The 23,777-nt window shown below is 37.4% G+C and overlaps 1 protein-coding gene across 1 annotated transcript in view; it reads left to right on the forward strand.

Annotated features, from left to right (window-relative positions):
* Positions 1-23,777, forward strand: part of TMTC2 (transmembrane O-mannosyltransferase targeting cadherins 2) — a 422,905-nt gene that overhangs the window by 353,477 nt on the left and 45,651 nt on the right. Inside the window, exon 11 of the mRNA XM_068970906.1 lies at positions 5,095-5,158. Within this exon, the coding sequence (XP_068827007.1) occupies positions 5,095-5,158 (64 nt within the window). The remainder of the gene's footprint in view (positions 1-5,094; positions 5,159-23,777) is intronic.

Raw genomic sequence — 23,777 nt, forward strand, 5'->3', positions numbered from 1 at the left:
GTCATTTTACATTTACCAACTTTCACAGAATACATAAAAATGTAGGTAATTGTAAATAATTCCTTAATTAGATTCTCCTCAAACATTTTACAGTATATGTTAAGTTGTTGTTTCATAATGTAATCGATCCCCAGATTTCTTTTATACATATCTTGTTAGAATATTGAGTCCTAATCCTGTGTTCTAAAAGACACTTTTATGTCATAAAATAATATGAGAGAAAAGAATTAGTAATATGAAATGTATTTCTTTCTTTTTAACATATAAGCTTCATAGTTCCTTGTGCAAAAATAGAATTCCATAGTAATCAAATGATGACATTTGTGACTTTTGTTACTGTTTCAACTCCAAGCCTGTCTTTTCACTGATGGCAGAAAAACTGAATCTAAAGACCAAAAATACAATTAGCCCAATCCAGTGATTTCTTCAAAAGTCAAGGTTTACTTCATAGTCAAGTTTACAAATACCATCTGGCTTTTTCTACCTACTATCTTTTCTAGCCCCAAGAGACCACAGGTCAGAGAAAAAGGGCCTTACATATATGATGGGCAGGAGTTAATAATAAGAAAGGAGCCTCTGTATGAGTTGATGTCTATTGTTGGCATAGTGATTAACTCTTTATTCTCTAGATAAGGGGCATAATGTACTTTCCTGGTGGCTCAATGGTAAAGAATCCACCTGCCAATGCAGGAGACTCAGGAGACAGGGGTTCAGTCCCTGGGTGGGGAATATCCCTTGGAGGAGGAAATGACAACTCACTCTAGTATTCTTGCCTGAAAAATTCCATGGACAGAAGAGTTTGGTGGGCTGCTGTCCATGGGTTCACAAAGAGTTGGACAAATCTGAGCACCCATGCACAGGGGACGACATAATGCTGACTCAAGGTGACATGTTAGATGAGGACAGTCACCCATCTGGACTTGGTGTACTTTCTGGGTAAGAGGAATTTTTCTTCCTCACTATCTCCTTCCTGACTTGCAAAATGTACTGTGGCCAGAATACAAGGTTCTCTGCATACGGCCTGGGAGATTGGCAGAGCCAACTGCTTTCCTTGTTACACATTCTGAGTCTTCTACTTGGACATAATGGGAAACTTAGGGTTCCGTTTTCTGTCTAATTGTGATCTCACACACCCCTGCCACCAGAAGTAGGAGATCGTGGGGTTAAGAAAGTGAGTATCCAAACACTGTTCTTGCTTTTTCTCATTCCCTAGTTCCTTGCCTCCCCCATTTTTGGGAGAGGGTGAGGTTCATAGTGCAAAACATCATATCATGCATTTCACCATTCTCAAACTGTCCTTTGCTCAACTGGGCCTGGTAATTTGAGAGCTAGGGTCACGCAGGAAGTAGAACCTGTCATTGCAAATGTTCTCCATATTTTCACTGTTTCGAATCTCATTTCTCACATTTAAATCATTGCTTTTAAATCATAATAATCAAATAACATGTTTTATTCCTTTCTTAGTATTTGATGTGGGAACTAGTGAGGTCATCGGCCACAGAACAATGCATCCCATGTCCTTCTGCTATATCTGATGCTTACAGAGATATCTGCCAGATCTTATGGTTCAGATATTTTGCTTTAGAGTCCTTGATTTTGAGCTCAACCATTTACCAGCTGTGTGAACTTGGGGGATGTAAACTTCTCTAAACCTAATTTTAATCGTCTTTGAAATGTGGTTAATAATAGCAGTCAGTTCATGGTACTGATGTAACTGGCAAATGCAATAATCAATTCATGGAATTTTATAAATGATAGAGAATTTAATGTCCCAGAAAAGAAAGAGTGAACAAAGAAAAAATATGGGTATACAGGAAAAATATATTTTGTCAGCTTCTTTAAATAGTTTGATTCCAGTAATCCTGGGAACCTGAGTCCTGTAATCAGTCTTTAACAACAGTGGTTAAGTTTCTAGACAGTATTTACTAGGATTCCCTAAGCTATTAGCAGAATATTGCTATTTTCCTCAATTTTCAAATGTTGATTAATGATTCAATCATTTTAGCAATTAAGATTTATTAAGTACTCCCCAGATGCTTCTTGCAGAGGGGAGTATGCAGTATAGCTTACACCATAAAGTAGACATTGGACAGCTCCTCATGAGTTTTCTTTGTAGAGAGTATAACAAGAATATACATGAAGATTGAGTGGGTAGAGATGATACAGCTGTTTTTCCCACAGTTTTACATGTGTTGCTATAAATGCCTGATAACTAGTCAGTAAAAGCCATTTAATATTAGAAGCAAAGTCCAAGAGTCAAAATTAACTTTCACAATTATATAGCAAATATAATAATCTCTACTATTTATATTTTTTATTAAATGGAATATCATTAATTCTACTTCTGGCTTAATAGACTAAGTCATCTAAACTAGATTTTTCCTTTGCGAATTCAAAAGACTGAAGACAGGGAAGGCTTGATAGAGTGATAACCCTTTTAGGGGAAGAAATCTTTTTTAAGTTGCATTGATTATTATTTTAAAGGCATTTTACCCAGAGAAATCCTTAGTTCCACTTTTGATCCTTATCTACCTCATGACTTTGAATGTCCATAAGATGAATATTAATGATAGCCATACTTCCTATATTTGACATACACTAGTTTATCTTGCCTCAAAGTGACCTACTTCTTTGTAGTATTAAGTTACTCTAATTTCCTACTTCCATGCCATTTATTTTGCTCTGCAGAAAACCTTTCCAGGGCATGACCTAATGAATTGTGGTTCAAATTTCGAAATGAATCTGAACCAAAGTGATCTTATAATTTGGTTGAGGGTACCCTTCATTAAATACCCTAGCAAGAGAATTTTTAGTTTCATACCAGACTGAAGCACTTTTCGTGACATATTGAAATTGAACTTCAATGTTTATGAGAATATAAATTGCAGCAGCACGTTGTAACATGTCGTGAGTCCAGTAGAGTCTTAAGTCAAGGGTTTTTACTTTCTCATAACCCCATTAAAAATAGCAATGTTTCAAATTATTTTTCCTTTAAAAATTAGAAAAATATGTCCTGCTCTCTGGAGAAATGTTGTCCTCACTTGTTCCCATAATTTTTATGGTTGCATGGTATATGTCTTTATAGTTTTTATGTGGCCTGACCAAAGTGCAAATTCAATTTTATAGGTATGCCCAGTATGCCTTCTCTTTTAAAGAGAGTAGTAGCTTTCTAGTTGAAAAGGTTAATTTTTGTTTCTTTTCTTTATTCCTGGCCTCTTTGCAATGTTCTTATCTCAAAGCCTTCTTCATGTCACAGTTTCAACAGAACACCATTTAATTGCAGGACTCAAGGCATTAACTACTATTGTTCATGTTATAACTGTGCTGTACATATATCTAAAGCTGAATTTGTCTTTTTTCTATAGCGTTTCTTTTCCACCCCATAAATATGCTCACCAGACTGCAGTGCAACCTGCAAGGGCTTCTAACTCTTATTATCTTCTATTCCAGAAGGTTTTCTGAAAGCAGCATGGCATGATCATAAAACATATTGTTTTCTGTTTGTTTGTTTTTAATATTTTATATATTTATTTGACTGCACCATGTGGGATGTGATCTCTTAGGTCCCTGTACCAGGGATTGAACCCATGTGCCCTGCTTCGAAGTGCAGAGTCTTAAACACTGGACTGCCAGGGAAATCCCAAACATACCACGTTTTGATGGCTTATTGACTGGACTTCCTGGAAACTCAAGACATTTGATTTCTTCTGTTAACCATTTGACTGAAGCAATGAGTTTGCTGTGAATTGCAAGGATAGACAATGCACAACTTACCTAGAAAGTTTAATGTACATCTTATTTGTGTCAGTCAACTGTGACAGTCATGGTATTTTGTGGTAATTAAGAAAAACTGACTGTTGCTATTTGAAGGCTGTGGAAACTGCAGAATTCAAGACAGGCTGGAAGCCTGAATCAACAGGAAATAAGGTAGCCCCAGGCTCTTCCTGGAAAGAAGCGGGACATCCAATAACAAATCTTTACAGGAAGAGTCTGAAAGGACATGGCCCTGTTGCCTCCACCATTGTAAGCAATTCTAACTGTTTCTTCATCTTACAGCCATTTGCTCAGGAATCGAGGTCCTAAGCAAGAATGTCCCTTTAGCTGAGGCTGCATCACGTGCCTACCCTTGTGGCCAGAGAGCAAAGAGAGGGAGAGGCTGACTTTTTTTTTTTTTGGTAGACTACAGATATTGAAAGTTTCTTCTCCTGAATTGAAAAGAAAGTAACTTTATAGATAGATACAGATTAAAAAAAAAAAAAAACTGCAAGCATTTATGATTTTCATAAAACAAAAACAGCTAGATAGTAATCTTGACAATTTATTTTTAAAAGTAAGAGTTTTTCTGGGACATCATATTGAAGCAGGAGAATCTCAACCCTGTAACATATTATCTTGTTTGTCTTGGAAAAGATAAAAGACATTTCTAATTTCTAATGTGTAAATTTACAGTAATATCTGCTGAATAGGATTAGGCTGAGATACTGAGATATTATTTACAATGCCTAAAAGATCATGACAAAGTACATTATTTTTTGTTCTCTCTGAGTCATATCTGATTCTTTCTGTGACCCCATGGACTATAGCCCTCCAGGATCCTCTGTCCTTGGGATTTCCCAGGAAAGAATACTGGAGTGGGTTTCTACTTCCTTCTCAAAGGAACTTCCCAATCCAGAGATTGAACTCACATCTCCTGAATTGCAGGCAGATTCTTCTACTGCTGAGCCACGCTGGAAGCTCCAGATGTACATTGCATGCATTCAATTTTTAATTATCTTTTTCTGCTTAGTCAGCTTATTATTTGATTGATATGGCTTGTGGCTCAGCTGGTAAAGAATCTGCTTGCAGTGTAGGAGACCTAGGTTTGATCCCTGGGTTGGGAAAATCCCCTGGAGAAAGGAAAGGCTACCCACACCAGTATTCTGGCCCGGACTGTAAAGTCCATGGGGTCACAAAGAGTCGGACACGACTGAGTGACTTGCACTTTCACTTTGTGATTTTTTTTTAAGTTAATATTATTTGGGGTTATAATGAGTCTGTTCATCAGTCTGAAATTTTGAAATAACTAATATAGTTTGATGTTATTCTCTTTAACAGACAAGCTAGCCTCAATGAAGCAGCTGAGAAGTATTATGATCTGGCAGCCAGACTGCGGCCTAATGTAAGTACCTTCCTAATGAGAAGCATTACTCAAAGAGACAGATTCACAATATGTGAGAGTTATAGACATAGAAGCCCTGTGATACTGGGGTATTTTCTCTCTGATCTCTTATTTTGAATACATGCTAAATGGCTGATTTAACCATAAAATCTGCTAGTCTCAAGTTTCTTTCCATTTCCAGAGGTACACATTTTGCTGTTTACTAGCCTGTGTAAAGCACTGTATATTTTTATCATTTGAATACAGGTTTTAGCACTATTAAATATTCTGCGTTTAGATGACTATTAACATAAGTTCTTTGAAAGTATTTTTGCTGTGATGTTACATACCTCTGGATTTCCTAACCTCTCACTGATTCTTGCATGGGGTCAAACCTCAAGCTGTGTTCAGTTCAGTTCAGTCACTCAGTCGTGTCCGACTCTTTGCGACCCCATGGTCTGCAGCACACCAGGCCTCCCTGTCCATCATCAGCTCCCAGAGCTACTCAAATTCGTGTCCATTGAGTTGGTGATGCCATTCAACTATCTCATCCTCTGTCGTCCCCTTCTCCTCCTGCCTTCAATCTCCTAGCATCAGGGTCTTTTCCAATGAGTCAGCTCTTTGTGTAAGGTGGCCAAAGTACTGGAGTTTCAGCTTCCACATCAGTCCTTCCAATGAACAGCCAGGACTTATTTCCTTTAGGATGGACTGGCTGGATCTCCTTGCAGTCCAAGGGACTCTCAAGAGTCTTCTCCAACACCACAGTTCAAAAGCATCAATTCTTCAGTGATCAGCTTTCTTTATAATCCAACTGTCACTTCCATACATGACTACTGGAAAAACCACAGCTTTGATTAGACAGACCTTTGTTGGCAAAGTGATGTCTTTGCTTTTTAATATGCTGTCTAGGTTGGTCATAGCTTTTCTTCCAAGGAGCAAGTGTCTTTTAATTTTATGGCTGCAGTCACTGTCTGCAGTGATTTTGGAGCCCCATAAAATAAAGTCTGCCACTGTTTCCCCATCTGTTTGTTATGAAGTGATGGGACCAGATGCCATGATCTTAGTTTTCTGAATGTTGAGCTTTAAGCCAACTTTTTCACTCTCCGCTTTCACATTCATCAAGAGGCTCTTTAGTTCCTCTTTCTGCCATAAGGGTGGTGTCCTCTGAATGTCTAAGATTATTAATATTTTTCCTAGCAATCTTGATTCCAGCTTGTGCTTCATTCAGCCCAGCATTTCTCATCATGTACTCTACATATAAGTTAAATAAACAGGGTGACAATATACAGCCTTGATGTGCCATGTCCCTATTCCACAGTCCTCATTTCAAATAACTGTTCCTTTCAACTTTATCAAGTATTTTTTTAATTAGAATTTCTCCCTGAGTAGTCACACTTCCGTAAAGTAAGATGGATGGAAATTAGATCATTACTATTGAAATAGAGTAACCATTTATGAGAGCATAAGAACTGGTTTTGTATTGATCTTCTGAGCACTTTTTGTTCGCAGTACATCACTGAATGCCGTTGCTTTTATTCCCATCCACACTGCTCTGCATCACTCTCCAACACTAAAACCTCCACTCTGCTCTCTGGATCTCTACCATCTATTGAGAAATGTAATTTTCAAGAAGTAATGATAGTGCACGTGTGATGTGATTGATGTGACTACAAGTAATGGAATCATTTCTTTACAGTAACTCATCCACTGGACAAACATCTATAGAGTGCCTGCTTTGTGATAAAATACAGAGATTTTATACTCTAAAAAACCAGACAGTTCAGCAGAGAACACTGAACATAATAAATTAATTAAAATACAGTATGGAACAAGAGAAGGATTAATGCTTCCTGAAAGCAGCACACACAGGAAGTAGCTTTTTTCAGGAGACTCAGCTGCATGTAACCTTAGCTCTTGAATCGAAATGTCCCCAGTGTCATTAAGGTGATTTAAGAATCAGTAAGCTGTTTGCAACAGAAGAAAATAATTTAATAGTTGTAACAACAGGTAGCACTAAAATATATTAAACACTTGCTATGTGTCAAGCACCAAGTTAAGTACATCATGTGAATTCTCTCATTCATCTCTCGCAACAACCCACAGATACTTCTGTGATCCTTGTTCTGCTGAAGTTCAGAGAAATGAATAACTCACCCATTATCACAGCTAGTAAGTGGAATCACATTGTAGCCCAGGCTGCTGTGTGTTTAAGAACAAAGCTTGATGGAAAAAAATGCAATTGTGTCTTAGAAAATGCACCAGAAGTCTAGAAAAACAAACAAAAAAATGGTCTCCTCATTTATTTATTAAATATTTAGAGAACACCTGTTAAGTGCCAGACACTGGATACATAGCAGTGAACACTGAAGAGTCTGTGCTTCTTAGGGGTTTATAGTCTAGAGGTGAGGAGACAGAGCAGAAGCAGATAAATAAAGTATATATGTCTGGCAGCAGTAGGTGCTTTGAAGAAAAACGGAGCAGGAAAAGGGAATTAGGAGTTGCCAGGGGACATACATATGCAGGAGGCACAGTTTTGTATATGCCCAAGTCGAGCGTCTTGGTGTAACATTGCTAAGAAAAGGATTGGACTTGAGACCTTCAACTTATTGCTATAAGTGCACCGAAGACAGGAATCAGGATTTTTTTTTACTTCCTCCCTTCCTTCCTCTGATCCTTCCTTCCTTCTTTTCTTTGATTAATAGAATTGATTGATAGAATCAATAATAGAATGATATAATACTCTTTTTTGTAATATAAATTTATTTATTTTATTTGGAGGTTAATTACTTTACAATATTGTATTGGTTTTGCCATACATCAACACGAATCCACCACAGGTATACACGTGTTCCCCATCCTGAACCCCCCTCCCTCCTCCCTCCCCGTACCACCCCTTTGGGTCGTCTCAGTGCACCAGCCCCAAGCTCTCAATATACATACTAAATGATAGTACGTTCAACCTTTATTCATCCAGTAGCAGTCCCTTGACTGTCACTTTATTTTTGTTAAGTGGTTGGGCGTTTTCAGCATGTTGTACTGGGTTAGTGAGAAAAGGGCTCTCTGAACTCTCTGACCATACCTCAAAAATGAAAAAGACAATGGGGCACCACATGATTTAAACCTGACTTACGAGATTATTTATTTTAAATGACTGGCCAAATCATAAAATCAACATTTAACTCAAAGTTACATTTGTGAAATCCCAGACAGTTTCTTCATAAACATGCTGCAAATTGCTTTTGAAAAAAATGCATTTATTCAAATATTTCCCTTATCTGGTAACAATAAATTAAGTAGCTTATAGACTTGGATAGGATATGAGGTTTATATTTAGCAATAGTAAATGATGTTACAGTTTATGGATCAACATATGTGATCTTTCTCTAATCTATTGTACAAGTTGTATTTGGTTTCCTGTACATAATCGAGTAAGATGCCACTAAGACAAGACTGATAAAATACAGACCTTGACAATAATACAGGTTTCTATTCTGAAATGAAGACACCGATGTAAACAACTGCCCCATGCCTTGAATTATTAACATCTAGCATGTGATCTAAATTAAAACATCCATCTGACATCTATCTTGCTCATAGCTGTTTATTCCTTTTGCCGTAGAAACATTCTTTGTTCAGTTCAGTTCAGTCGCTCAGTCGTGTCCAACTCTTTGTGACCCCATGAATCGCAGCACACCAGACCTCCCTGCGGTCCTAGTGTGATTAGATTGTACTTAATAAATTTCAGTTACCTGTTTATACAAGAACTTGGTAAATATACCTCAACTCATTTCCTATTTAAGTGCTTTCACTGTCTCTTCTATTTTCCTTGTCTATATGGTAATCTAATCTTACTCTCACTTTTCATAAAGCATTTTTTTCTGTTTAGTTTCAACTACAACAATCTGTAGCTGTATGTGGGGAACTTTGTGAATTTTCTGAGTGTTTGTATCAGATCATAACTATGCAAAGTAACATTTTTAATTACAACCCTCATGTACTACCCACTTGTTATAAGAAGATTGTTCATTATCTGTGGGGTGGATTTCCTTCTTAGTAAAATACCTATTCCATTTCTTCATGATGTTCCATGCTGAATTGTTTTATGTTTTCTCTTCTACAAAAGACTTATTTTTCTATACAACTTGTTTTAAAATTATTGATTGACTTTCAGGAGTATTAATACTCAAAAAATTCCAGTGATCCAAATGCTAAAATAATGAGTGAGTGAGTGAGTGAGTGAAGTCGCTCAGTTGTGTCCAATTCTTTGCGACCCCATGGACTGTAGAAACCTACCATGCTCCTCTGTCCATGGGATTTTTCCAGGCAAGAGTACTGAGGAAGTCTAAATTAGCAGGTACCTATAATTTTAAATGTTAGATTCTGATATTATTTTTTCATCAGGGATATTTAATAGATAGGCATTTACTGGACTAAAGAAATACATCTATTACAAAAGTGATACCTAATTTTTATTTTGTTGGAAGTGATTGCTCTAAAATCAAACTTATTATATGAAAACATGTTTTCATAGTGGGAAAACTACCAACATTGGCCTTTTAGGTTTTTCCACTTTCAGTTTTTCATTTTTATAGATAAAATTGATCTTTTGGTAGAGAGTACTTTAAAAAGACAATGCTTTTCTGTCTTCTCTCCCACTTACACACATCAAAAACTGCTGACTCTTAAGGACCAGAGGGAACATTAAAATGAAACTGTTTTGTTCCTCCTGTGGGAAGTAAGCCAAATTCTGCATTAATTTATGGGTTTTAAAATTTTCTTTAAAATATGAATAATGGGGAATTTATGTAGTACAAAGTCACCCAGTTCTGTTTGGCTTTTAGTCAATTTCAGAGTTGAAGAGAGTAATTTCTAATGATGAGGAATTATGTTTATATATATTTTGTATTTTTATGCATGTAGTTGTTTTTGGTCTGAATTCATTCAACTTAATTTTTAAATTAAGTTCCGACATTGTGTAAAACCCTATGCCAAGTGCAGTAGAATTTCCAAGTTGTGAAAAGTTAACCCTGACTTTGAGAAATGTACTATCTAATGTGGGTGGAGAGTGAGGGAGGGAATGCATGGACTCAAATCCTTATAGTTCAGGGCAGTAAATGATGCTACCTAATAAGGGTTCTGTGAGTTGTGGAAGCTAGGTGCTGGAAAAGTGTACAGAAGCAAAAAGTTACCTTCAGTTGGACTGGTCCTAGAAGACATTGAGTCACAGTTGACAAACTGAAGAATCTTGAAATGATTGGACATGTATAGGTGAAGTTTTTAAGAGGATGAACAGGAAAGGGGGAAACCTGGCAGGTACAAGCATATGTATTAACAAGGATATAGTCTCAGAAAGCATGCTGCTGCTGCTGCTAAGTCACTTCAGTCATGTCTGACTCTGTGCGACCCCATAGACGGCAGCCCACCAGGCTCCTCCATCCCTGGGATTCTCCAGGCAAGAACACTGGAGTGGGTTGCCATTTCCTTCTCCAATGCATGAAAGTGAAAAGGGAAAGTAAAGTTGCTCAGTCATTCCTGACTCTTAGCGACCCTGTGGACTGCAGCCTACCAGGCTCCTCCGTCCATGGGATTTTCCAGGCAAGAGTACTGGAGTGGGTTGCCATTGCCTTCTCCGCCAGTGACTGCTACCTTTTCTAAATTCATGGTGTTCACTGTTTGCTGTTCAAAATAGCAAGTAAGGCACTATTTTATATTATTGCATTTACTGTTCTTCAAATGATCATTTAACTTTCCATTGGACAAGAAGCTTTATCTTCACAAATAATACTCTGTAACTTCTTGGGAATTACCTGGTCTGTGTCTGAAACAGTATCTTATATGGGATAGAAAAAAACTTTTTAACTGCTAATTTTATCCTTATAGGATACCACAGTTGTGAAGCGCTCCTTTCCTCTCTCCTGCGCTGTGCATTCCATTTCCTCCCTATCTTGGTCAAATGGTCAGGTGACAGTATCTACACTAACAACACTAGCAGGTTTTGAAAATATTGTAATTTCTTAATCATTATCACTTCTCCTTAATTTTGCTATCCAAACATAAATAAAAGACAGACACTTCAATCACCTCCTTTGAAAACATCATTACCATTTTCATCTGTATCCCAGTCAGATCTATAATAGAGAATTTAAGGCTATCTCAATTGAAATACAACACTTAGGACCCTGAAGTCTGACAGCAAACCAATTAGAGAGAGTAACAATAGTCCTCCTTACAGTAATCCTTTGCAATCTGAAGATTTATTAATATGCAGAATTCTACACATATCCATATTCAAGTGTTCCAGAAAACCTTTAAAAGGTGTATAAATAACAAGTGATCATTAGATAATTCACTGTTCTGGAATTATCCATCCTATTGTAGCCCTCCAGGAAGTGTGGATCATACAGAATTAAGTGTGCTCTCCACTTACAGACAAAAAACCAAACTGAATACTCTTTTGAAAAAGATCAACCCAAACCAAAGGGGACTTTAGGGTGAGTAAGTTAACCATCACTGATTTTTAAATATTCTGAAATTTTAAATCCTTTTAATGTTAAGACATTTAACATGAATATTATTTTTCTAGATATCCAGCTTGTCTAAAAATAACAGCTACCAATTTCTTATACAGAGCTTTAAGTTTTACTTAAGAACATTACCTCAGAACTCTAAAAACAGATTCTTTTCCAGCTCTACCGTTTAGTAGCTGCATTTCTTTGAACAAATTAAAATTACTTAAACTTCTCCATATGTGCTTCCTCACTACTGCAGAAAATATGAATAACATCGTCTGCCCACGTATTTCACAGATTGTTACCTCAAATGAGACATCATACAAAGGTGCTCAGTAAATATTATATCTAAAAACCACTAAATCTTTTAGCTACAGAATAAGTAAAACCTTTACTGAAAGAACTGGTGAGGTTATACTAATAGATAGTATGCTACCCTGACTTTTTGACTTTAATACAGACAGGTAACAGATTTTCATTATGTTTGCAAAAAGTAGGCAACTAACTCTATTCTACCTAGAAGGGTCATAATTTTTTAGAAATATCTGAAACCATATTTGAATTTATAAGTATTCCTGAAGACACTTTTTTCTTTTTTTTAATTTATTTTTTAATTGAAGGATAATTGCTTTATAAAATTTTGTTTTCTGTCAAACATCAACATGAATCAGCCATAGGTATACATATTTTCCCTCCCTCTTGAACCTCCCTCCCATCTCCCTCCCCATCCCACCCCTCTAGATTGTTACAGAGCCCCTGTTTGAATTTCCTGAGACATACAGCAAATTCCCGTTGGCTGTATATTTTACATACGGTAACCTAAGTTTCCATGGCACTCTCTCCGTACATCTCACCCTCTCTTCTACTCTCCTCATGTCCATAAGTCTGTTTTCTATGCCTGTTTCTCCATCGCTGCCCTGCAAATAAATTCTTCGGTACCATCTTTCTAGATTCTGCACATATGTTTACAATATTTCTCTTTCTCTTTCTGACTTACTTCACTCTGTGTAATAGGCTCTAGGTTCATCCACCTCATTAGAATGGACTCAAAAGTGTTCCTTTTTATGGCTGAGTAATAGCCCATTGTGTATACATACCACAACTTCTTTATGCATTCATCTGTCAAAGGACATCTAGGTTGTTTTGATGTTCTAGCTATTGTAAATAGTGCTGCAGTGAACAATTGGATACATGTGTCTTTTGTAGTTTTGGTTTCCTCAGGGTATATGCCTAGGAGTGGGACTGCTGGGTCATATGGTGGTTTTATTTCTAGTTTTTTAAGGAATCTCCATATCATCTTCCATTCCCACCAACAGTGCAAGAGGGTTCCCTTTTCTCTACACCCTCTCCAGCATTTATTCTTTGTAGACTTTTTGATGATGGCCATTCTGACGAGTGTGAGATAATATCTCATTGTAGTTTTGATTTGCATTTCTCCAATAATGAGAGATGTTGAGCATCTTTTCATGTGTTTGTCAGCCATCTGTATGTCTTCTTTGGAGAAAAGTCTGTTTAGGTCCTTTTCCCACTTTTTGATTGGGTTGTTTGTTTTTCTGGTATTGACCTGTATGAGCTACTTGTATATTTTGGAAATTAATCCTTTGTCAGTCATTTCATTTGCTATTATTTTCTCCCATTCTGAGGGTTGTCTTTTCACCTTGCTTAAAGTTTCCTTTGCTGTGCAAAAGCTTTTAAGTTAGGTCCCATTTGTTTACTTATGTTTTTATTTCCATTACTCTAGGAGGTGGGTCATAGAGGATCTTGCTTTACATCATCGAGTGTTCTGCCTATGTTTTCCTTTAAGAGTTTTATAGTTTCTGGTCTTACATTTAGGTCTTTAATCCATTTTGAGTTTACCTTTGTGTATGGTGTTAGGGAGTGTTCCAATTTCATTCTTTTACATGTAGCTGTCCAGTTTTCCCAGCACCAATTATTGAAGAGACTGTTTTTGCCCCGTTATATGTTCTTGCCTCCTCTGCCAAAAATAAGGTACCCATTGGTGCATGGGTTTATTTCTGGGCTTTCTACCTTGTTCCATTGGTCTATATTTCTGTTTTTGTGCCAGTACCATACTGTCTTGATGACTGCAGCTTTGTAGTATAATCTGAAGTCAGGAAGGTTGATTCTTCCAGCTCCATCCTTCTTTTACAAGACTGCTTTGGCTGTTTGTGGTCTTTTCTGTTTCCATATGAATTGTGAAATTTTTTGTTCTAGTTCTGTGAAAAATGCCATTGGTAATTTGATAGGGATCACATTGAATTTGTAGACTGCATTTGGTCATACAGTCACTTTCAGAGTATTGATTCTTTCTACCCAGGAACATGGAACATCTCTCCATCTGTTTATGTTATGAAGACAACATTTTTAAAGAACATGTCATTTTGATGCTCCTGAAAAAATGAAACAGAATGCTAACAAATTTAAAAAGCACTTCAAAACAGTACTTGGCACACAGGAAAAATATGTCTTGCTAATATTATTATTACTATTATTACTGTTCACTATAATTAACATTATCATCATTATTGCTGACAATAATCTTAATGATACACGATTTTTAAAAGCCTCTATTCAATATGCTGTTTCAAGTTTTTATCATCAAGAACTCACTCACCTATTTTCTGTAGTCTAAAGGAAATTTATGTCAGCATTTTTATTATCACTTTCCGTGAGCAGTGTTTTATATATACTTCTCATGATAGAAATGCTCATAAGAAGTATGAGTTCACATTAGCAACCTCCACCTGGAATACTTCTCTTAAGGAAATTCTCTTTTGAGTTCTGTAAGCCAACCGTACATAATAATTAACATAACTAGGTCACTTTCTGAAAAAATATCACTGTAAATACAAACTTGTCCTCTCCATTTAGAATCAGAGTTCAAACCAAACTAACGCAGAAGTGTTTCCACATGCAGCATATCAGTAATGTTTCCAGAGTCAGCATTTTTTCCTATGTAAAAGTATCTGCATATTTAAGAAAAAACCCTGGAGATGGGAAGGAAGCCATTTCAAATGAAATGGTAGATCTAGGAGGAAGGGAAGTAAGTGAAAAGAAATAAGGCTGAAGAAGTCAGCAGAAGTGAGATCATAGCAATCATGTAAGAAATAGTGAGCATTTTGAACTTTTCCCTGAATGAATGGGATAACATGATTAGACTTTTCATCTTATAATACATAGTTGGCTGGAGAGTAGAAAAAGAAGGCTTAGAAACATGGGAGGAAAGAACACCAAGGGAGAAAATACCATAACAATCTAGAAAAACCATGGCCACTTGCAATAAGGAAGCAGCAGTAGGATGAGAGACGTGGCTGCTTTGTAGGAGATAACACTGACAGGACCTGGTGACTGACTGGATGTCAGACTAAGGGTGCAGTCACCCAAATTTCTGGCTTTATCCAAGCTAGGAGAGTGGAAACAGTCATTGATTCCTGAGTAGAGAAAATGAAGATATGAGGGCAAGAGAGAAGAATACAGCTGCAGACATGTAGATCTTGAAGAGTCTATGGTATCCAAGTGGAGCTGCCCAGTAACTGGGTGGGAGTGTGAGGCTGAAGCCGAGAGGCAAGTCTCATGTGGAAAAATGAAAGTCATCAACATACAGATGATAAAGAATGTCCTAAAACTGATACAAGCTTAAAAAGAAAAGAATACATTAAAAGAGGGAAAGGGTTCTCATTCAGAGAGGGAGAAGAGACAGCAAACGAGTTTGAGATGAAAGAGTTAAGAGGTACTCTGAATAACTGTCACAGAAGCCAAGAAAAGGCAGTATCCAACAAATGTTAAGCACATTGGAAAACTCTCTGATTGAAGGCAGGAGAAGGGGACTTCAGAGGATGAGATGGTTGGATGGCATCACCAACTCGATGGGCATGAGTTTGAGCAAGCTCTAGGAGTTGGTGATGGAAGCCTGGCATGCTGCAGTGCATGGGGTCACAAACAGTCGAACACGACTGAGCAACTGAACTGAACTAAGGTGAGATAGTAGAAGTTAAGCAAGATAAGAAAGAATCAGAATTAAGAGAAAGGGGAAAAAAAAAGATTAAAAGACAAAACAGTTAATCAGCGGGAAGGAGAGAAAGAGATTCAAAGCACTCTGGAGAATCAAGCTGAGACATAATGATGGACATCTCATCCACTGAAACAGAAGCAAAAGAAAGAACAAATGATACAGAAGAGATAACTAATGAGTCAAGTAACAGAAATTTAAGGGATCTCCTTTTGATGGCTTCTGTTTTCTCAGGAAGTAGGAAAACCATCTGTGGAGAATACTTTGTTTCTTAAGTTTAAAGAAAGAAAGTAAAAATGTGTTAAAATGGCCTGTATGGGGAATGAAGAAATTGCTCTGCAGACCTGACAACTCCTGCAGGGACTCCTGCAGAGACTGTGAAGCCCTAGTACACTCACCAGGGCAGTCTGTGATTTTTCTCCATGAGTACTCAACAGACACCTTTTGTATAAGCCACAGAGACAAAATGACCCAAAATTCAGGTTTTACCAGATGCGTATGATAGTATTGACACCCTTCTCTGTCAAATGCTTCCTATATAAGCAAGCAGAAAGCCATTGTCCATCACTTCAAAATGCTAGCTAGAAGTTTCAGTTTCAGAAAGCATAAGCTTTGCCAAAGGAACAATAAGCAACTGTGGTTAATATTGCCAGTGGTGGCAGGGCAGAGAGGAAGAGTAGGAGAAGATAGAACTGAAAAATAATATAAAACCAAGTGAAAGGCATTAAATACCTTACTGAGAATGAGGAGTTTATATTCCAGAATTGTGTTAAGTAGGATGACATAATGAAAATGATCACATTTATCTGATATGATGAAGAATGTGAGTTGCACTGGCAAAGTAGAGATACAGCTTTGAGAAAACCAAATAAAAGGTCCTTTGAATAGGATAGGCACAGACATAATAGATCCTAAAGTACAGAAACACAGTGGAATGGAAAAGAACATTCAGAGAAAGCAAGTAGATTATTTAATAGGATATAAGTAGGAAAATTGACTCAACGAGCATTCCAAATTTTTGAACTTCGGTAACTTGGTTTAAAAAAAAAAACAAAAAACAGAAATAGGACAGAAGAGTTATTTCAAGAAGGAAGTGTTAAGTTTCGACCAAGCAGATTTCAAGAGAGAAGTGGGATGTTCTGATTTTCTATGGGATGTTCTGATTTTCTATGGGATATTCTGATCAAGTGCTTGGTGGGAAGACCACCATTAGGCGTAGAGATGTGGGAGTCATTTGCAGAAATGAGATAGTACCAAAGAGGAGGATAACGTCATTGAGGAAGAGAAAGATATCACCATAGATATCAATTTTGGAGAACAGTCTCCACTAACGCTAAACAATAAAGGAAAACAAGGACTGAGAAAGTCCTTTGATTTCAGGGGAAAAGATGACATTGGTTACATTCATGAGTTCAGTGACATGAGCAGAAGTTTTTTAATGTTAAGAAAATGGAGACTTGGGAGCAGAGCATTTAGATTTAATCTGTAAATAAGTGTGGAAGTAAATGAAGATGCAATACCAAAGAAATATTAAGTGTGTGCTTATTAAATGTTAAAAATGTGTTTTCAAGGGAATATGCATGTGTGAAAGTGTTTATTTTTTTAATATATATTTGTTTTAATTGGAGGCTAATTACCCTACAATATTGTATTGGTTTTGCTATACATTGACATGAATCTGCCACAGGTGTACATGTGTTCCCCATCCTGAACCCTCCTCCCACCTCCCTCCCCATTTGAGATTTTAAATGTGTCCAAGTAGAGGGGAGAACAAAGAAAGTATTGAAGATCCTAAAGGAGTATTTCCTCCCCAGAGACTGAAGAAGAAAAAGTAGACTATGCAAAGGGGGAAACATTAGAAATAGAGGGAGCTTCAGTTCAGTTCAGTTTAGTTCAGTCGCTCAGTTGTGTCCGACTCTTTGCGACCCCATGAATCGCAGCATGCCAGGCCTCCCTGTCCATCACCAACTCCCGGAGTTCACTCGAACTCATGTCCATCAAGTCGGTGATGCCATCCAGCCATCTCATCCTCTGTCGTCCCCTTCTCCTCCTGCCCCCAATCCCTCCCAGCATCAGAGTCTTTTCCAATGAGTCAACTCTTCGCATGAGTGGCCAAAGTACTGGAGTTTCAGCTTCAGCATCAGTCCTTCCAATGAACACCCAGGACTGATCTCCTTTAGGATGGACTGGTTGGATCTCCTTGCAGTCCAAGGGACTCTCAAGAGTCTTCTCCAACTTAGGTAGTAAGTTTTGACTTACTACTGTTGTATTGTTTTGACTCTCTGTTGATCCTGTGGGAAAAGGGATAGAATATAAAGTCAGAGGGCTGTGGGAAGCTGGATATTCTGGGCCATGCAGTAGATAACATTTGATATAGGCTTATACTATTTATACATGATTTAAAAAAAAAAGCCAGTAGAGATGCTGACATTAAGCCCTTTGTCATTTTGTGATAATTCTAAATAAAGTTCTGAAATCACTGGTAGATTACTTCTAGCTTTGATTCAGTTCTCTGACTTTTACAATAATTGTTTTATTCATCCTTTATATTTCCAATATGTGTAATATTTTATAAATTGTTTCCAATGTGCATTCACTATGTATGATTTAAAGGGGAATGTGTTCCAAGGATTGGACTGTCCAATAGAAAATTACGTGTATCCATTATACCTTTCCTGGGCACTTAGAACATAAATTATTTCAGAGTGTTTCTATAAAATCAAAGTGATGTTATCCATTTGGGCTCTTTAGCAATGATTATATGTCAAAAGATCAAATGAGAAATGAGATTCAAAGAAATGAGCTTACTGTAAGAGAGTGGAGCTGTGTTTTGAGCTAGTACATAGATTCTGCAATCTGTTACTTTCAGTTTGGACTACCCTTTAATGGTAAATATGGTAGTGGGGTAGGGAAGGGAGAGATGGCCAAGCAGTAGAAATAACCACGGAGACTAGAATCTGGGGAAGAAAGGTTAAAAATTAACTCTCATGGAAGAATTACTGTCTGGTAGAAGAGACAGAAGATATTCTGAGTTATAGTTGTTTTCTAGTGGAAAGATATTCCTCAACCCTAATTAGAACAAGAGACCATGAAATTAAGTTAAGCAGGACAGGACAGATTCAGATTTGACCATATAGGGGATTTTGGTGGGGGAAAATTACTGAGATTGCCGTCTCCTTAGGGAAAAAAAATGACAGAGTTAATAATAATGTGTCTGGGAAGCAGTTAAACCACATTTCTGCTTGTAAATAGAGGAAAAACCATATGGCCTTTTCCAAAACTTTCCACAAGGTTCTGTGATGTGGGAAAATCACATACCATGTGTCTCTTGACTTTTAGGCATTAATAATATATGGATCCTAGAATCAGCAGTTTGACTTTATGAGTAAAATGTGTTTTAATATTGCAAATGTATTTCCCACTCTGGCTAGTCATTTCAGTTACAAATATATCTATATATTTTATAGACAGAAATGGAGTAAGTTAACGGACTTCTCTGATGGTCCAGTGGTTAAGACTGTACTTCCATTGTAGACGGCTTGGGTTCCATCCCTCATCAGGGAGCTAATAAGATCCCACATGCTGCTCAGAGTGGCCAAAAAATTTTTTTTAATAAAAAAGATTTTTAAAATGAAGTAAGCTGACAAACCCAGAATAAATACGTTTCCATCAAGAGAGAAATTGCCATTAGTTTCCCAAACCCTACACTTTACATGGTTTTCTTAAAAGGGCCCAGAGATATCACTGAAACAAAAACAGTTGGTTATTCACACATACCCATTTAAATCAACAGACCTAAATTCTACCTCAGTTCATGAATAGGCTTAATCCGATTGATCTTATGTACATTTATGCACACAGCCAGAGAAATCAAATTTCTAATTCTTCATGTCTAATTTTAGCAAGATAAATGCCCTCTATCCTGAGAGCTTCAGTGATGCCAGGATCAGTTTTAGTTCCACCACATCCCTATCTGTCTTCAAACCTCTTTCTACTGTAGATCTTTCCAAATTATTTGGATGTTGCTTTTGTTCTAACAAGTTACAAAGTTGAGTTTTTGGTGCATTCATTTCTTTCTGCTTGCATTGTTGTTACTTTTTGTTATCCTTCTGTTTCGAAATGTTAGATAAACCAGAAAAAAATGATTTTCTGTTGTGGTTACTGCTTTTGTTTATCATCTTGTATAATTCTTCATGGTTGGAAGACAAGTATGCTGAGTACAATCCACTTGTTTACTAGCTATTGGTGTGGGCTAGTTGCGCCTAGAGTGGGGTCAGGTATTTGGGCTGAACTAAGCTGCATTTAAAGTTTTTCCATCCTTGGGGTATTGTTATTCAACACAATCCACATGCAATCATTTTTTTGAGCACTTTTTTGAAAATATGTGTATGTGGTGTGTGTGTGTTTAAGATTCACAACCAGAAAAGGCTGAGGGGATGTAAGGCATGAGCAGAAACTTATGTGGCGATTGGTTCTAAAGAAAATCAGCTTGAGTACTTTGAGGTTGAAGAACATCAAAACCTTTGGGGAATTCCACTTAATTATGTTCTCTGATTCCAAGCATGTTTATTTTTACTCATATTTCTTTGTGGGGGTATCCTTTGCATGGATATATAGCTGTAAGTGTTTGAACTGTGGGACCACACACTAAAATTACATTTAGTCTCTTCTCCTCAAGAGAAACTAGATTCAGGATTTGCTTTGCTTTTAACTCAGCTAAGGTAACCACACTGGCCCGTGTTCCTTCCTGGAAATATCAGCTAGGGTGGACTGGTAGCTGCCACCATCAGAAGGATGTGACCTCGCACCCCCAGTTACTACATTCTTCATAATTCCCTTTGGTTATTTCTGCAGCTGGTCTTCCCCAAGTCTTTTTTTTTTTTTTTTTTTTTTATTGCAGTATAGTTGATTTTCAGTGTTGTATTAATTTCTGCTGTACAGAAAAACAATTCATATATATATATATGTATACATATATATATATATATGTATATACACACAGACATGTACCTATATGCATTCTCTTTTTATATTCTCTTCTGTTATGGTTTATCACAGGATGCTGAATATAGTTCCCAGGAGTGCCTTGTTGTTTATCTGTTCTATATACAGTCATTAGTTTGCATCTGCTAATCCCAAACTCCCAGTCCACCCCTCCCCCACCCACTCTGCCTTGGCGACCATAAGCCTGTTCTGTGCATCTGTGAGTCTATTTCTGTTTGTAGGTAAATTCATTTGTGTCATATTTTAGATTCCACATATAAGTGATATCATATGATATTTTTCTCTCTCTGTCTGACTTACTTCACTTAGTATAATAACCACTAGATCCATCCATGTTGTTTCAAATGGCATTATTTCTTTCTTTTTATGGCTGAGTAGTATTCCACTCTAAATTTTCTCTCATTTCTATTAACCTTTCAGACATTTATGTTTCTGATCCTCTATTGGTCTTATGGGGCATGTTTTTCTAGAGATACCCTGAAAAGTTAACAAAAAGCCATGTTTATATACAGTTCTTATCCCATCTGTCTTCTGATTTTACTGCACCATTCCACTTCCTTTTTTGTTTGTTTCCTTATTTTCACACTACTCCTAACTCCTTGTTATCTGTCTGAACTCTTGCATCTACAGATAAAATAGTATTATACTTTACCCTAAAGACAAAAGTTGGGCAGATCCTGAGAAATGAATAGACTGATGGATTAATTTCTTCTTGAAAGTCCTGTGTCTTTGCTAAAGAAAATAAGATTTTTCTGTGCTTTTGAAGATAGATAGGAAGACTTTATTCAGGACTACTGAGATCAGTGTTGTGACTATGGAAGGAGGGGAGACCAATTACAGCAGAAGCAGCAAGGGGTGTTCAGTGGATGGCAAATTACTGAGACCTCAAGGGTAAGAGGATTCTTGGTAAACCAACTTAACAGAATTATTGTGGAAGACAAGCCAGTATGATCAGATAGCGAGGATGAGGAGATTCTCACTTAATTAACTTAGCAGAATTCTTTACAGCTGGGCTAGGCAGGCCTAAGAGAAGGCCTAGAGATGAGGCCTCCTCAAAAAGAGGATTCAGAAGGGTGTCTCCTTTGGTCAAGGAGAATCTGTGTCATCCTGAATGACATTATTTTTCCCAGGCTGAGTTGTTATAATGTTAAAATTCTTGTCACGAGATAAGGTCAGAATCAAGAGTTTCCTTTATTGACTTGAAAAGAATTTGCTTCAGGATTTTGCTGACAGACCCTACAAGAGAGCTGGAAAGAATGACATCTTTAAGAAAAAAGGGGGGGGGGGGGAATGTGTATGCTACAAATTTTTTCAATCTTTTCCTTATAATCAACTGTTACTTTCTCATAAACCAAGTGCCAACAAATGGCCACTGTGGTGTGGTATCCAGAGTTTTATCAGTTGTCCAGAACCTGTGTTGCAATAGCAGCAAAAAAGTAACACTATAGAGGACTAAATTTCACAGGGCTTTTATATTTGACTTACTCTCATTATTCATGTGTGGTTTTCATCTCTGTTTTGTTGTTGTTATGTCGCTTTATTAAATGAGGTCTCTAGCGAAATAATTCTCAGGAAGGCAGCTCTAAGACATCCTGCAGCATAGTACGACACATCGCCCTCTCGAAAACTACATGGCAACTTAAAGAGGGCAAATGTGGTGCTGTCAAAGATCTTGTGTCAAGACCTTGAAATGCTCAATTCACTGAATTTGTTTTATTTTAAAAGTAACTTCTTCAGCTTAGTAATGCTAAAATTTCAAGAGAGAAGTAATTTTGAAAAGATTTGTTAGGATGATTTACCAAATAATTTATATATTTATACATATGTATATATCCACATAATACGTCCAACAGTTTATAACTAAAGAAAATAATCGCTTAAATTACATGCAGAAAGAATCAAATGTGTTTTTGAAAGTGTGATATGATCGATCTCAGCAAGCTCAAGAATGGCTAGACGTAGAACATTACTGCTACAGCTTTCAAACACTTTTTTTTTTTCTTATTCTCCAATATAAGTTACTCTATCCTTATCTACTTACCTGTATAATCATATAAAAGACAGCTGGATATTCCCCAAAGAATCTATATTTGTACTGATTTATTTCTTGGTTCTACTTGTAATATTCATTGGTTGTTAAATAGGAATCCTAATAAAAGCTACTAAAAGAAATGAATAAAAATCCTCAACACATACTTAGTTTTCCTGCAAGAAAAATTATTTTTCTTAAATATATAATCTATTTCCCACTACCATTAGAGACAGCAATGGTGGTTTTCTCTTTTCTTAATAAAGTTCAGCTATCTTTTCCCAAAGAATGATACTATTTGTTAACTTTGGGGTGGGGGGCTACATCGGGTCTTCGTTGTTGTAACTTTTGGAGTGGGGGACTATATTGGGTCTTCATTGTTGTAGCTTTTGGGGTGGGGGCTACATCGGGTCTTCGTTGTTGTAGCTTTTGGGGTGGGGGCTACATCAGGTCTTCGTTGTTGTAGCTTTTTCGGTGCTGGGCTATACCGGTCTTCGTTGTTGTAGCTTTTGCGGTGGTGGGCTACACCGGTCTTCGTTGTTGTAGCTTTTGTGGTGGTGGGCTACACCAGTCTTCATTGTTGTAGCTTTTGGGGTGGGGGCTACACCTGTTTCATTGTTGTAGCTTTGTGGTGGGGGCTACATCAGGTCTTCATTGTTGTAACTTTTGGGGTGGGGGCTACACCGGTCTTCGTTGTTGTAGCTTTTGGGGTGGGGGCTACATCGGGTCTTCGTTGTTGTAGCTTTTGGGGTGGGGGCTACACAGGTCTTTGTTGTTGTATCTTTTGGGGTGGGGGCTACACCTGTTTCATTGTTGTAGCTTTTGGGGTGGGGGCTACATCAGGTCTTCGTTGTTGTAGCTTTGTGGTGGGGGCTACATCGGGTCTTCGTTGTTGTAACTTTTGGGGTTGGGGCTACACCGGTCTTCGTTGTTGTAGCTTTTGGGGTGGGGGCTACATCGGGTCTTCGTTGTTGTAGCTTTTGAGGTGGGGGCTACACCGGTCTTTGTTGTTGTAGCTTTTGCGGTGGTGGGCTATATCGGTCTTCATTGTTGTAGCTTTTGGGGTGGGGGCTACATCGGGTCTTCGTT

Source organism: Capricornis sumatraensis, chromosome 4 (assembly GCF_032405125.1).
Source record: "Capricornis sumatraensis isolate serow.1 chromosome 4, serow.2, whole genome shotgun sequence".
Taxonomy (NCBI): Eukaryota; Metazoa; Chordata; class Mammalia; order Artiodactyla; family Bovidae; genus Capricornis; species Capricornis sumatraensis.